The sequence below is a fragment of the Thamnophis sirtalis genome, unplaced genomic scaffold (genome assembly GCF_051295495.1).
Source record: "Thamnophis sirtalis isolate CommonGarterSnake01/CBP01778 unplaced genomic scaffold, rThaSir2_p1.2 scaffold_8, whole genome shotgun sequence".
In the NCBI taxonomy this organism is placed as follows: domain Eukaryota; kingdom Metazoa; phylum Chordata; class Lepidosauria; order Squamata; family Natricidae; genus Thamnophis; species Thamnophis sirtalis.
Genome location: NW_028261388.1, coordinates 62,263,674 through 62,280,529, shown reverse-complemented (window position 1 = coordinate 62,280,529; position 16,856 = coordinate 62,263,674). Strand labels below are relative to the sequence as shown.

Here is a 16,856-nt window from a genome sequence, read left to right as displayed (position 1 = left end):
CTGTGTAGAAAAAAGCACAACCAAAATAAGCACACTTCACTTGAAGTACCAGGAAAAAAGCAATTCAAATAAAGAACATATTACACAGAATTAGTGTTGTTTTTAAGACTAATCACAACTGTTTAATGGTTACCTACAGAAGTCACTGTTTACAGGTTAACCTTTTTTAAAGAATTACTGACTACATAGTGGAATTTGACTATGCAAACTAGAATCACAAAAACAGAAGGGACCATTTAAGCCACAGGCCCAGCACTTAGCTCAGTGCAGAAACACAAATTAAAATATTCCAGAGAAAGGCTGTATTAAGGCTAAGAACTATAAAGTGGCTGTCTAACCATTGTAACTAATTCCAAACAGGAGAGCCTGTTACTCCTCTGGATCATGCATCCCTTACAAGACTTTCCTCATGTCTGGAATCTAGATTTTTAAAACAGGACTGATTTCATTCATTACATTTCCTTCATTCCCAATTGGAAGATAGGGAAAGGGAATACGTTTGGAATTTTAAAAAGTTTAAAACATAACAATTCAATCAATAGTTGTTCCATGTATATACATTCTACTTGTAAATATGAATATATGTTATCTAAAACGTCTACAGAGGAATTAATGAGTCCAACATCTGCACCTCTATAACTGTATGGTTCTGCAACCCAACAAGACAGACACAGACTTCAGAGGATAATCAGAACTGCAGAAAAAACAATTGCTAAAACCTGCCTTCCATTGAGGACCTGTACACTGCACAAGTCAAAAAGAGGGTCGTGAAAATACTTACAGACCCCCTCACATCCTGGACATAAATTGTTTCAACTCCTACCCTCAAAACAATGCTACAGAGCACTGCACACTAAGACAACTAGACCCAAGAACAGTTTTCCCCTGAACACCATCACTCTGCTAAACAAATAATTCCCTCACCACTGTCAAACCGTTCACTAAGGCTGCATTACTATTACTATTACTATTAGTTTTCTCATCGTTCCTATCCCACTTATGACTGCAGTACTGTAACTCTGTTGCTTGTATCCTTACAGTTTATATCGATTGTTTCCTAATTGCTTATTTGTACCCTATGACTATAATTAAGTGCTGTACCTTATGATTCTTGACAAATGTATCTGTCTTTTTATGTATACTGAGAGCATATGCACCAAAGACAACTTCCTTGTGTTTCCAATCACACTTGGCCAAAAAAGAATTCTATTCTATTCTATTCTATTCTAAAATCAGAAATGAGGTATGTAGCAGTTAGGGTTAACTATAATTAGCCTGAAAACCCTAACCCTCTGGCTCAGTTCACTATACTAACAACTAATACACGGAAACCTAGAGAAATGATATACATTTGATCTTAGCCAAAAGTCAGAGAAGCGATAGAGAAATGGAAGAATTCCTTTCCTGTCCTCATGTATTATTCATACCAGATTTTTATCTTTTTTCCCTGTTGGATGTGGTAAAGTATGGTTTAGGTTTCACCTATTGGCTTATTTCATTTTAAGGGTTATAAAAAGTCTATACTCTGAAAGACACTATTTTCTTTGAATGACAATGAAAGGTTTTTTTTAAAAAAAAATAGTTACATAACTCATGAAGAGTAATGTTTAAAATTTCAATCTCATTTTAATTTTATTCCCTTGCAATTTTATATCCTACATTCATAATATTACATGTTCCTCATTAAGGTAAAGATTCCCCTCACACATATGTGCTAGTCGTTCCCAACACTAGGGATCAGTGCTCATCTCCATTTCAAAGTTGAAGAGCCAGCGTTGTCCGAAGATGCCCCCATGGTCATGTGGCGCACGGAACGCTGTTACCTTCCCACCAAAGGTGGTTCCTATTTTTTCTACTTGCATTTTTACATGCTTTTGAACTGCTAGGTTTGCAGAAGCTGGGGCAAGTAACAAGAGCTCAGTCCGTTATGCAGTGCTAGGGATTCGAACTGCTGAACTGCCAATCTTTCTGATCGACAAGCTCAGCTTCTTAGACACTGAGCCATTGCACCCCTATGCTCCTCATTATAGGATACTTATACCAATCATTGTATACACCATCTTTACTGAATGGATGTAATTTTATTGCACCAATAAGTTTTTACTACAAAATGAACAGCAACAAAAAGATAAAATTAATTCCAACACAAATATAAATTGTCTTGTCTACTACATTTGAAAAGAATTTTAAAAATAGTTAACAATGACAAATTTGGCTTCAGTTCAAGTATCTCTTGCCCTCTTAACAAGTCAGCAGTAAGATCAGTGCTGATACAGTATTTATATATCCTACAGAATGTGGTTTGCAAGAAATGTTCTTAGAAAGTATATGCCCTTCTTCACTCTCCTTCCCTTTGTAATTTAAGATGACTATTTTAAAATATGCATTTCCTATCCTCCTAGACATTTTATTCATATTTTTGTATCATAAATATAAGTTGCAATTCTATAAAATGACATGTTGATTTTTATTTCCACCTATGTATCAGCACTCAGGGTATAAATTGAAGGTACAAATACTTCATTTAAGTTACTACAATATATGGAATATATGGAAATATGTCAGAGATGTAATTATCAATTAATTATCAATTAGAGCTAATTAGCATTAAAATTCAAACTAAACTTAAATATCCATAAATGTGCTCAAATACTCACGAAAGTTAATGATGGCCATGAAATTAATTGACCAGAAAATATCTTTCTCATGTGCAACTTGAATATTTCAATCTCATTTTGGCCCATTTTTGAGGCTTTTGGGGGCCGTTTTTATTTTTTTGGAAAAAAGGGCCAAAAAAGCCTCAAAAATGAGCCAAAAAAGCCTTGAAAACAAGCTGAAAAAAGCCCCAAAAATGGGCTGAAAAAAGGCCCCTAAACAGGGCATGCAGAGGCCAAAAAATGGCCAACAGGTGGGCGGGGCTTCAGCAATATTCGGTCTACAAGACACACAGACATTTTCACCCCATTTTGGGAGACAAAAAAGTATGTCTTATAGTCCAAAAGGTACGGCATATATAATAATTCTATAATGTTCAGAATTATTGATTTTACAAACTGCTTAAAACTTTCAGATTTCTCTAATTTGTCTTTATTAAAGGCATTGATAGGAATGCCTCTGTTAAAAATGATTTCCATTTTTCAGAAAGATGAAAACCTATAATTTGGACATACAACTTAAAAAAAAGAATTCCTAAATCTCCAACAAATTATTTATATTTTGATTCACATGTTGGTTACTGCAAACAAAATCCTATTAAAAATTCATTCATTGTCAAATCCTAAAAAAAAATGCTGGCCAAAATGTACTTGGAAAATGATTTAGTGACCTTCATGGCCCATTATTTAATTATAGAAATTAGGGATGTGCAATAAATTGGATTATTGGGAGAAAAGGTGATTTGGAATGTGCACAGGCATGCATTTGTTGGCAATTCAAGAAGCAACTTTATGCCCACACACAGTCCAAATCACTGTTTCTCTTCCGAATAAGGCTCATTGCACAGCTATAGCAGCTATTGCTTGTTTAAAGACCACATTCAGGCCCAATTTCCCATTGATGTAAGGCTGAGAAAGGCCTTAGTTTATCTAATTAAGATCATAATCTGTTTTTTCTTAGGGTAACTAAAGTTCTGATTTCACGTGAAGACTTTTATCATCTTAACAAGGGCATTAGAATAGAGGCAAAACAACCTTCTCTTGGATGGAAATTCCAGGCTTTTTTTTTTTTGAAAAAGTTTTGTTTTAAACAAAAACACAAAAAAAGAATCATCTTTTGTTACATCTTGTAGAAAGCGTGTTGATTAGTTAAAAATACATTTCGTGCGTTTCTTCCACAATCCTTACATATACTTCATTCAAACTGAATTGTACATTTTAAATCAAAAAAGAAAATGTATGTATTTTACTATCACTGTACCACAATTCTCATTTATTTACAATTATTTAAACATGTTTTTATCTAAAATCATTTGTATTTAAAGACACAACCACCTACTGACATTCATTCGCAGTTTCAATAAACCTCCAATAACATTATACCTTTATGACATATTCTGAAACAAATTCAGTTAGTAAGATATTTAAGCATTCCCCCCTTTCCACCCCCAATTCAGTTTAAAGCTTATATCCAATTTGCTTTTACTAGTATAACACACACATACACGCACACACACACACATATATATAGATCATTAAACATTATCCATTAACATTTCCTTGTTATTATTGTAGTTAACTAAAAACTTTTTACTATTTATATTACCTCTCCTGTCTTCAGGCCCAAAAGAAATTATACCTTTATAGCAAGCTCTAAACAAAATTTTATTAATAAAATTTATAGGTCTTTTCCCTAAGTCCCAAATTACAATTTATATCCAAGTTATTTTTACTAATTAAGGTTATCATTTCATTATTATTATAGTTAATTATATGTTAACAAACGAACATTTAATAAAAATCTAAAACAATCTACAAAATGCTAACATTCCTACTTATTAATCACCAAAAATATCCATTAACATATCTTTGTTAGTATTGTAATTAACGAAAAAATTATTTAGTATTTATAACACATGTCCTCTCTTCAGATCCAAAGTAATTATACCTTTATAACAAGAACTAAACACAAATTTATTAATAAAATTTATAGGTCTTTTTTTTTTACTCTGAGAAAGATTGCCCAAAGAAACTTTTTTTTTAAAGAAAAATTAGTCCTTTAAGTAAAAGACTAAAGAGGAGAATTTAATTCTTATTGGACTGCCTTGGAAAGTTTTTGTCCTTTCTTGTAACGATACTTTGTGGATTGAAGTGATTGCAATGTTTTCTGTTTCTCCGCTTGAAGTGAATGGGTTGACTTTTTTTCTGCTATTTTTTACCACCTTATTTTTTGGCTTAAATTAAAACTCTCTTTGTGGTTTTAACAAATTCTCCCTTCTATTAAAACCCACCAAAGACAATTAAAGATTTTTGTTTTCCATAAAATTGAAAAGTATGAAAAAAAAAGAAATTCCAGGCTTTTGATGCTGTTACCAAAGAATGCCTCTGCCTAAGTCCAATATATACTATATCAAGAAGTTGCTACCAGATGGACCATTAGATTCAATATAAAATGGCTCTATAATCTCATGACAATGTACTTTGAAATTGCATTATATTTTATGTTACTGTCTACCAAAGCAGAAAGCTGCTACAGGAAAACTTCTTTGGAATATAAACAAATAAATACATACCTGTATAGATCAAAGTATGATTTCTCCCACAAGCAGCTAGTTTTACTTTTTCAGGTTTTAGAACTATGGATTGACACAAAAGGTTATTATTATTGTTTTAATAATTATAAAATGATGTGAAATCTGCTATCCTAATTTATAGATTAATTTTCCAATCATTACCCTGTTTCCCCGAAAATAAGACCTCCCCAGATAATAAGCCTGATCGGGATTTTGAGCGCATGTGCTAAAATAAGCCCTCCCCGAAAATAAGACTTCCCCGAAAATATTGCAACCCAGCAGCAGCCATGAGATGACCATGCTCGCTGCCTCCTGCACCTCAAAAATAATAGGATCTCCCCAAAAATAAGGCCAAACGCTCATTTCGGGGTAAAAAAAAAGACCCTGTCTTATTTTTGGGGAAACACGGTATCTATCCCAGCATTTCATAGCACATCATGAGTAAGCTGGAATTTCTACTGATGTTAGGTCTGAATCATCAAAATAATTTAGCAAAACTGCACTCCTCTAAGCATTTACCTGAAAATTACTGAATATAGTACAACCTATTTCTCCATAAAGAATTCCTAAAAACATTACTGAATAGGGAGACTTCAAGTCTTAATGCAATATGATATCTAAAAGTATTTCATGTTGGAAACTAAAAAGATCAAATTTATTCTAAAACCTGACACATAAGTTAAAGACAAACCTTTCACACAAGTTGGCTTGCTGACAGTATTCTTTGTTCCAAGGCCTAGTTGTCCCCAGTTGTTGCTTCCAAACATGTACAATTTACCATTTTCTGCAGAATACAGACATTAAAGAAAATAATTGATTGCCAATGCATTTATGTTAAGATATACCCAATATTTTCAATTTAGTTAGACACAACTGTAGAGACATAACCATGTAATAAAGACTAAGTCTGATATACAGTTTATGTATGTGTGTATATATATATGAATGTGTATGTGTGTGTGTATGTATGTATGTATGTATGTGTGTATGTGTATATATATACATATATACATATATACATATATACATATATACATATATACAAATATACATATATACATATATACATATATACATATATACATATATACATATATACATATATACATATATACATATATACATATATACATATATACATATATACATATATACATATATACATATATACATATATACATATATACATATATACATATATACATATATACATATATACATATATATAAAATATGTGTTGTGTGTGTGTGTGTGTATATATATATATGTGTGTGTATATATATATATATGTATATATATATATGTATATATATATATATATATATATATATATATATATATATGTTTTTTATTTTATTTGTGCTGATAAATATATATATATATATATATATATATATATATATATATATATATATATATATATATATATATATATATATATATATATATATATATATATATATATATATATATATATATGTTTTTTTATTTGTGCTGAGGCAACAGTAAAAAACATTGGGTTTCTGTCGTGATGGACTCTTGTGACGAGCCGATTGACAGATGATGGAAGCAGTTAGCTTCCTCCCATAATTGGGGCTTACCAGGGGTTGTAAAAATCTAATATATATATTTATATTTATATTTATGCTGATAAATAAATAAAGGGAGACTAGTATAGATCTATTTCAAGCTATTTAGCTCTCATCAGCTAGCCATACCCTTGCTGGGAATCGAACCTGTGCATACCAGGGGTTGTGACTTTAAATATATACCTTTCACCCTGGCCTGGCTGATAAGGAGTCGAGCCCTGTAGCTCAATGGTTAACACATCTGCCTTAGAGGCAATAGAGCACAGGTTCGATTCCCAGCAAGGGTATGGCTAGCTGATGAGAGCTAAATAGCTTGAAATAGATCTATACTAGTCTCCCTTTATTTATTTATCAGCATAAATATAACAAATGTAACAAAAAGGCAACAGTAAAAAAATGTTGGGTTTCTGTCTGGATGGTCTCTTGTGACGAGCCGAAGGACAGAGAATGGAAGTGTGACCTTCCTCCCATATTTGGGCATACCAGGGGTTGTGACTTTAAATATATATATATTTATATATATATATATTTATATATATATATATATATATATATATATATATATATATATATATATATATATATATATATATATATATATATATATATATATATATATATATATATATATATTTATATTTATATATATATAAAGATTGTACTTAAATAAACATCTTTTTTCTATTTCTATGCACTATATACATTTAATCATTTTTGGTCTTAGAATACAAATATTAATTAGCAAATATATATAGAAAAATAAATGTTTATAGAATAAATTATGAGTAAATCATTCTGAAAATATGTAAATTTTTAAATGCATAGAGTAATATTGAGGGAATTCTGAAAATGAATGTTGGATGTTTATCAGGTAGGGATGGAGCCTGCATGAGTATTATGACATGGCTGCAGTATGCTTCCATTCTGAGCCTGATAATGTAGGTTCACAAGTGCAGGCACAGTTATCACTCATTGAATCCACTGATGATGATGCCATTTGCATCACATTGACCTTTGAGAAAGGTGTGCCAAGGTGCAACCTAACCTATGACATTGCATGTAACACAGATGTTTGTGCAGGTAAGATTATCACTCCCGCTGTCAAGCAAAACCAAGCATTTAATAGTGAGCGCCCTACCATGTGCATGAATCATACAAGTGGCAAGAAAATAGGGGCAGTCAGGTATAACACAGGTCATGTAGACAGTAAACACAGGGTCAATCAAAATGGACTCAAATGTCTATACACCAATGCACAGAGTATGAGGAATAAACAGGGCGAATTAGAAATTCAAGTAAAAGAGGGCAGATACGATATTGTTGCCATTACAGAAACTTGGTGGGATGAAACCGACAAATGGAACATACAGCTAGAAGGATTTAAATTATTTAAAAGAAATAGACCAAATAAAAGAGGAGGTGGAGTTGCACTATATATAAGAAATAATTACCTCTCTACAGAAATAGAGCACAACAATGATGAGAACTATCTTGAATGCATTTGGGTCAATATTAAAGGTTGGGGGGGGGAAATGACATTGCCATACGTCTATACTACAGGCCACCCAACCAAGCAGAGGAAGTAGATGAACTTTTTGCTAGTCAGCTAACTAAGGTATGTAGGAAGCACACCACAATAGTAGTGGGGGATTTTAACTAACCTGACATCAACTGGGAAACAAACTCTGCACCAAGTGGAAGATCCCACAGGTTCCTAACAAACCTAGCAGACAATTTTGTTTCCCAAAAGGTAGAGAAGGGAACAAGGGGATCGGCCATATTGGACTTAACTCTCACTAACAGAGAGGAAATGATAGAAGGTGTTGAAGCCACAGGAATCCTGGGGGCAAGTGACCATGCAATATTGGAATTCAACTATGCAAACACAAGTAGTAGAACAAAGTCAAACTAGAGTCTTGGATTTTAAGAGAGCTAATTTCAATAAACTTAGAGAGACCTTGGGAAAAATTCTTTGGATGAGAATCCTCAAGGAGAAAACAACTCAAGAAGCTTGGGAAATTTTGAAAAATGAGATTACAAAAGCCCAGGCTAACACAATACCAATGAAGAAGAAAAATAACAGCTCCCTAAAGAAACCAGCATGGCTGCATAAAGAACTCTCTGACAAATTGAAAGACAAAAAAGATAAGTATAAAAAGTGGAAAGAGGGGGACATAACTAAGGCAGAATATCAGCAAATAGCCCGAGCACGTAAAGATGAAGTGAGGAAAGCTAAGGCTCACAATGAAGAAAGGCTTGCCACAAAAGTAAAAAATAACAAAAAAAGCTTCTTCCAACATGTTAAAAACAAGAAAAAGGTTAAGGAAACAATTTGTCCATTGCTGGGAGAAAGTGGCAAGAAGGTGACAAGCAACAGGGAGAAAGCAGAACTATTTAACTCACGTTTTGCATCTGTCTTTACACATGACTATCCAACCTATCAAAAACAGCACCACAAAAATCAGATTAAGAACACAAATTGAAATAGGGAAGGAAACAGTAAGTGGGCATCTGTCTACAAATCACCAGGACCAGATGGATTACACTCCAGGGTTATGAAGGAACTGGCAGACGAGATCTCAGAACCGCTGAACTATCTTCCAGAGATCCTGGAGTACTGAGGAACTAGCAGAGGACTGGAAAAGAGCTGATGTGGTTCCCATCTTCAAAAAAGGGGGAAAAAACAGACCCAGGAAACTACAGACCCATCAGCCTGACCTCAATACCAGGGAAGATTCTGGAAAAGATAATCAATGAATTAACGAGCATCTAGAAGCAAACAAAGTAATAGCCAAACGCCAACATGAGTTTGTCAAAAACAGATCATGCCAGACTAATCTTATTGCATTCTTTGATAATGTGACAAAATTAGTGGACCAGAGGAATGCTGTCGATATAGTTTACTTGGACTTCAGTAAGGCATTTGATAAGGTAGACCATAACCTACTACTAGATAAAGTAGAAGAATGTGGGTTAGACAGCATCACCACCAGATGGATTCGTAACTGGCTGACCAACCGCACTCAACATGTAGTTGTCAATGGAACTGCAGCTTCATGAAGGGAAGTATGCAGTGGAGTATCCCAAGGCTCTGTTTTAAGCCCAGTACTCTTCAACATCTTCATCAATGATTTGGATGAGGGAATAAATGGGGAACTCATCAAATTTGCAGATGACACCAAGCTGGCAGGAATAGCCAACACTCCAGAAGATAGGCTTAAGATACAGAAGGATCTTGACAAACTTGAACATTGGGCACTATCTAATAAAATGAAATTCAATGGTGAAAAGAATAAGGTTCTACATTTAGGCAAGAAAAACAAAATGCATAGGTACAGTATAGGTGGTACCTTGCTCAGCAGTAGTAACTGTGAAAGGGATCTTGGAGTCCTAGTGGACAACCATTTAAATATGAGCCAGCAGTGTGCAGCAGCTGCCAAAAAAGCTAACACAGTTCTAGGCTGCATAAACAGAGGGATAGAATCAAGATCACATGAAATGTTAATACCACTTTATAATGCCTTGGTAAGGCCACACTTGGAATACTGCATTCAGTTTTGGTCGCCACAATGTAGAAAAGATGTGGAGACTCTAGAAAGAGTGCAGAGAAGAGCAACAAAGATGATTAGGGGACTGGAGACTAAAACATATGAAGAACGGTTGCAGGAACTGGGTATGTCTAGTTTAATAGAAAGAAGGACTAGGGGAGACATGATAGCAGTGTTCCAATATCTCAGGGGTTGCCACAAAGAAGAGGGAGTCAAACTATTCTCCAAGGCACCTGAGGGTAGGACAAGAAGCAATGGATGGAAGCTAGTCAAGGAGAGAAGCAACTTAGAACTGAGGAGAAATTTCCTGACAGTTAGAACAATTAATCAGTGGAACAACTTGCCTCCAGAAGTTGTGAAAGCCTCAACACTGGAAGTCTTTAAGAAGATGTTGGATAGCCATTTGTCTGAAATGGTATAGGGTTTCCTGGCTAGGCAGGGGGTTGGAGTAGAAGACCTCCAAGGTCCCTTCCAACTCTGCTATTGTATTGTATTGTATTGTATTGTATTGTATTGTATTGTATTGTATTGTATTGTATTGTATTATGTATTGTACATTGTTACAAGACATGCTGAGGTATACTATAAGATGGAAATCATATATGAGCAATGCACAGAGCTGTATGAAAATTATACCCCTTCATATAGATTTAAAATCATTGAGGAAGCCTTATTTTTCCCTTATGATGAAATCATAGCTCCCTCAAAGCTTATGTTTCTGTGTGGAGGTCTAGGCCTAACAGGTTTGCCTTATGTGTGGAAGGGGAGATGTGCAATTGGATATGTTAAAATTCCGCCCCACATGAGACTGCTACAAATAAGGCAAAAGAGAAATGTGGCTGGACCTCTAAAGCCTGGAAGTCTTACACCAATAGCGCTTGAACTGAACAAGAGAAAGGAAAATGTCTTTTTTGATTTAATGCAAATAACGTTGAACATATTTTTGTGTAAAAAGGAGAGACTACAGTCTCTGATAGAATGATAATATGTTTTGTGGAAGTACCAGTGCCTGGAAATCATCATACAACCTAATAACTATAATCTCTCACATAATCACTATTTTTGGAGTCCACACAAGCCCAATAAGTGGACTCATCAGAAAAAACTGGTGAGAGTTGAAAACAATATTGCCTGCTTATGATTGTGTACATTACACGCCTCCTGTGGAAAGACGGGAAACATCATCTATGTGCAAGTGCCCACTGAACATGTTTTAGCTTGCACTGTAGTGGAAGAGGCTGCAGGGCCAGGGTTACAGTTACCTAGGGATGATTTTTATTCTATGGCTTGCATGTTTATGCATGCTTATCTTCACATGTTATAAGAGGTCCATACACTATTGGATGCTTGACTACTCATATGGTAATTACTCATTGCAATAGACTGATAGACTGTTTTTTATTATGAGAGGATGAATCAAAGTTTTTATAATAAGAATAGAGAATCACCTAAGAAAATAATGCCTCCACCTACACATCCTATACATCATGCACATGATGTACACAATACTCATCCTAAGCATGATAACGATGATATCACAGCAGGTACAGAACCTGTGGATGGAACACATGCACATGAACATCTAGTTCATGCACCTGATGGTGGAAGGGAACATGAACATGTGGAACCACCTATAGGGGGACAAGAGTCACATGTTGTTATATAGCCAGGTGCACATCCTGTAAGATGGTCTATAACACCAGTGAATATTACCAGAAGTGCGGTATGGGATGGGGGAGAGATGCATAATGCTTGCCATCATGCTCGTGCCTTGGATGAGAGTGCATCGATGAACCTTCATCAGCGATAGCTGCTTTAGCTGATGATATGGGTGTGTGACCAGACCGGAGTGACAATTGATTAGGGCTTTGAAAAACTTTGTTGTGTAAAGGTTGGAAGTTGTTTCAACTCCTTGAAACAGCTAAATTCAGCTAAGCCGGATACTTTGCACAATATAACTATACATTGAACACGTCACTGAAAGTTCTGTTTATGATGCAAGAGATTGAGAATTAATTCACCTGAAGTTACCCAGATAACTGTCCTTATTGGAGAGAGGGTGAATTGAGAGAATAAGGCTAGAACCTTGAATTATTTGGATAAATTAGATGAGGTTATTTGAGGAACCTGATAGACTCCATCTTGAATATCTGACTAGCCAGCAAGCTTTTCTGAAAAATCACAGCCTGGAATGAAATCCTAGGGTCAGCATGACCTGCTCAGAAATAACCTAATAGCTTGGAAACTCCCTATGTAACGGAGTAACAGGACATGTTTTGCAGGAAGCCGGTAATGACCCTGGGAAAGTGAGGTCCTTTGGGGCTTCTGAACACGTATGCTTTCAGAATGTTTGGAGAATTTCCATGTACTTTGCACTTGTATTTTGTGCACACAATTGTATTTTCTGTATCCAAGTTATGACGCATATGATACATCATTTTGTGTATTTAAGGTGCGCCTATGCACCTTGTAAGGATTCTTATTTTCTTGGGAATCCACCTGCACAGGTGTAATAAAATAGCTGCTTTCTGTTACCATAGCCCCCTTGACCATTTTTTGCTATGAAGAAATTATATCTGGGATATTTTTCTCACATCAGTATTTTTTTCTAAGGAGAATCTCGCAATAGTATCCAACTTGCTATATAAGCTTATGTAATTGCACTATACATCTCATATTAATTTATGATATTACATGACATAGTATCAGGGACGTGCAGTCACTAGAGGCAAGGGAGGCGGAGCCTCACCAGTCTCCTCAGGAAAAAGAAAGAAATTTAAATATATATTTTTAAATAATTAAAGCCAAGATAGTTGCTACCAGATTCCAGCTCACAGTGGCTTGGTGTCTGCTTAGTGTTAACCAAAGCAGGAGGCGAGAGAACTCGGGGCCTTTTTTCCATAAGGAATTTTTCACCTTCTAAAAGTTAATAAAGAGTTAAAAGGCAAAGAAGTTCAGATGGAAAAGAGGCACTAATTCTCCCACCTCCTGATTTGGAAGCAGCCAATCGTGTCTTCTTGAGCACGCTTACGTTGGGCGGGGCGTGCTTCAGAGGAGAGAGGAGTGGGCGAGAAGGAGGAGGCTGCCACTTTGCTGCAGACCTGGGCGCTTGGCGGCTCCCGCGATGCAAAGTGCCCCACCATCCCCGATGCTGCTGCCCGCTGCCCCGGCCTGCTTCTCCAGGCTCCGCCGCTGGAAGTCCCGGATCGCCTCTGGGGGAAGGCTGGGTGAGAAGCGGAGCGAAGCTTCTCTGCAGCCTCCCGGCACTGCCCAGAGGCTCTTGCAGGAGCACGTGTCAGCGGCCGGCGGCCTGGAGCGGCCCCGGCTGTGAGACAAGGGAGCACTTAAAGCAGCCGCTGCCGCCACCGCCCATCCTTCACCCGGCGGGGCGGTGGTGGCGGCAGCGGCAGCGGCTACTTTAAGTGCTCCCTTGTCTCACAGCCGGGGCCGCTCCAGGCCGCCAGCCGCTGACACGGGCTCCTGCAAGAGCCTCTGGGCAGCGCCGGGAGGCCACAGAGAAGCTTCGCTCCGTTTTTCACTCAGCCTTCCCCCAGAGGCGATCCGGGACTTCCAGCGGCGGAGCTTGGAGAAGCAGCAGACGCAGGCCGGGACAACGGGGGGGGGGGGCAGCGGGGCACTTTGCATCGCGGGAGCCACCAAGTGCCTTTGCTGCAGACCCGGGCGCTTGGTTGCTCCCGCGATGCAAATTCCCCCCCCCCCCCGCCAAGGCCGACCGCTGCCCTGCTGAGCCTCACCAGGTTATCAACCTCACCGCACGTCATTGTTATTCTTGGCATTTGGATGGCCACTCTGGAGATAAACTAGAGAAGCTTTTTATTTCATTCAGCACACCTCCTTATGCAGGACATAGGAGAAGCTATTTAAGTGCCATTGGGTGCTTGAAATCAGGATAGAAATAATTACCTCTGGCAGAAAGGAATCAAGTCAAGATTGGAGATTTTATTCCCGGCAGGGACGTGCAGGCAGGGGAGGCAGGGGAGGCGGGGCCAGTGTCATGAGGAAAATAAAAGAAAAATTAAAATAATTAAAAAGACTAAGGTAGTTGCTGCCAGACTCCAGAGTCACAGTGGATGATTCTGAGTCTGCTTAGTGCTAACCGCAGGAGGAGGCGAGAGAACTACGGGCATCCTTTGCATAAGGAATTTTTCACCTTTTAACCCTTGCTCAGAGTTAAGCAAGGGTTAAAAGGCGAAAAATTCCTTATGCAAAGGAGGCACATAGTTCTCCGCCTCCTGATCTGGGAGCAGCAAATCGTGCCTAAGTTGCTTTTTTTATTTAATTTTTTACATTTTCATCATGGTGGGCGGACAAGAGGAGAGTCGAAATCCACAGCTGGAAAAGGTATGTGGATCGGACGGGGGGAGGGGGGAATTCAAAATTATTGTAATTTAATTTGTAATTTTTTTGTGAGTAATTTATGTGTTTACGTGTGTTTCTTTCTTAACTTCACTCAAACAAACTCTCAATTTGAGAGAGTTTGTTTGAGAAGAGAAGGGCAGCCCTCTCCCCCCCCCACTGGGAGCCCCGTCCTGCTCCCCTCTCCCTTTCCTCCTCCTCCTCTCCCCTTTCTTTGCCAGCTGCCGCCTTGCCCCCGCCCCCGCTGTGTCCAACAGGCCAGGCGGCACGCGTTTATGTCCACCATAAACGCGAGCTGCCTGGCCTGTTGGACACAGCGGTGGGGACGTTGCTTCTTGCTGCCGCCGCGCTCTTGCCTCACCAACCATAATTCTCACCGCACGTCACTGCATAGTATATCTCAAAAATTTTTAGATCATATTACAATAAAATGTTATTTATTTTCAAATAAACAAACTGTGCAAGATAGACATACTTAATTTTTTTTTTACTTTATGTAAAATGTGTAAAAATGTACATTCTAATTTTTCCATGCAAAGAGCAGACTTGTAAGAAGGCAAAGAAGTCAATTGATGTTTTCTCAAAAATGTCATTTTTAAGACATAGATAGGTAACTTATGCATGAAGTAAGATTTATAGGATAATTGTACTTCCGGCGCCTGGGAAGCCTGATCTGCAAGCTCTGCAGTCAGCTCCGACCTCTCCCTGTCGGAGGGTCCATAGACCCCCTGAAGGGGGGGTGAAGTAAGGTGGGACCATTTGGCAGGTGTCCTCCGTGACTGGGAAAGCCCCCTCACCTGACAATGAGGAACAGCGGCAGCCAAAATGGCTGCCATGAAACTAGGGACAGCCTGAATACCCAAGACAGTGCTAGAGAGGAGAAAGTGAATGGAGTGTGAACTGGGTAAGAAAATACTTTTTATTGGAAGTTGACCCCAGAAATCCAAGAGGGAAGCATCTTTAAAGCTATTTGTTGAAGCTGCGAATGGACACACAGGAAAAATACCGGGGAATTGAAGGAGAAACTCTGCTTTTTAAATAATAAATAGAAACTTGGTTTCTCAAAGCTAAAAGACGTGGCATTGAGAGCATTTTAAAATACTGGAATTAAAATTCCAAACTTCTCTTTACAAAAATTGCTGAATTGCTCAATTATTGGATTTATAATTTAAGAATAATTTGAATAATTGCTAAAATAATTGAAATTGGAAGTCAACACTATTGCAGAGAGGTTGAAGCAGACAGAAGTGAGAGTGCCATCTGCTGATGAAAAGGAAAATATGCAAATTTGAAAATCACTATTAAAAAAAAACAACCCTGGAAATATCGGTTAAATACAGACCTATTCTAAGACTACTAGGGATCTGATTATTAACTAATGACTTCAGTTAAGAGTCCCTCAACATAATTTAATATTATTGAACATATAAAGTAATTTGAAGAGAATGGCAGTTGGTCCTACCTGAACTGCATGTTTCGAAGAAGGCGTGGGAGGAGTAACACATGGGTATTAAACCCAGCCCTTTTGCCCTGGAGACTGAGGTAATTCTTTGAGGCCACACCTCCGTTCCTCCTTCTGACCTCCCAGATTAACCGATGGATCGTAGCAGAGCACCTGGAAGGAAAGGACAGACACAGCACAAGCACGTATCCTTCCAGCCTGGCCCTGACTGACCACTGAACGAACTCAGGCCCCTGGTGCGGTGTGCCTTAAGAGGGGGGGAAGTGACTCCTCCCACACCTTCTTTGAAACATGCAGTTCAGGTAGGACCAACTGCTAGTTTCCGAAGTGAGGCGTGGGAGGAGTAACACATGGGACATACCAAAGCAAGATGTCCTAGGGAGGGATCAATGGGCCTGAACCCCTTGAGAGTCTAGGACTCCCTGCAGAACCCTCCTACCAAAGGCTGCTTCCACAGAGGGGTAAGCATCTAGCTGGTAATGCCTAATGAAAGGCGAAGGAGAAGACCAGGCGGCAGCCCGGCAGATCTCCTCTATGGGAACCTGGGTGGCCCAGGCTGCTGAGGTGACCACACTTCTGGTGGAGTGCGCTGTGATGCCCTCTGGGACCTGAAGTCCCCGTGCCTTGTAGGCCGGTGAGATGGCCGCTCTGAT

General features: G+C 38.0%; 1 protein-coding gene across 5 annotated transcripts in view; it reads right to left on the bottom strand.

Moving 5' to 3' along the window:
- Positions 1-16,856, bottom strand: part of RPGR (retinitis pigmentosa GTPase regulator) — a 114,188-nt gene that overhangs the window by 85,758 nt on the left and 11,574 nt on the right. For 3 of the 5 annotated variants that reach the window (XM_087721783.1, XM_087721787.1, XM_087721786.1), the window contains exons 3-4: positions 5,919-6,011; positions 5,228-5,290 (exon numbers count right to left, since the gene is read on the bottom strand). The exons of the other annotated variants lie outside the window; for them this stretch is intronic. In XM_087721783.1, coding sequence (XP_087577909.1) covers positions 5,228-5,290; positions 5,919-6,011 — 156 coding nt within the window. The remainder of the gene's footprint in view (positions 1-5,227; positions 5,291-5,918; positions 6,012-16,856) is intronic. 5 annotated transcript variants of the gene reach the window in all.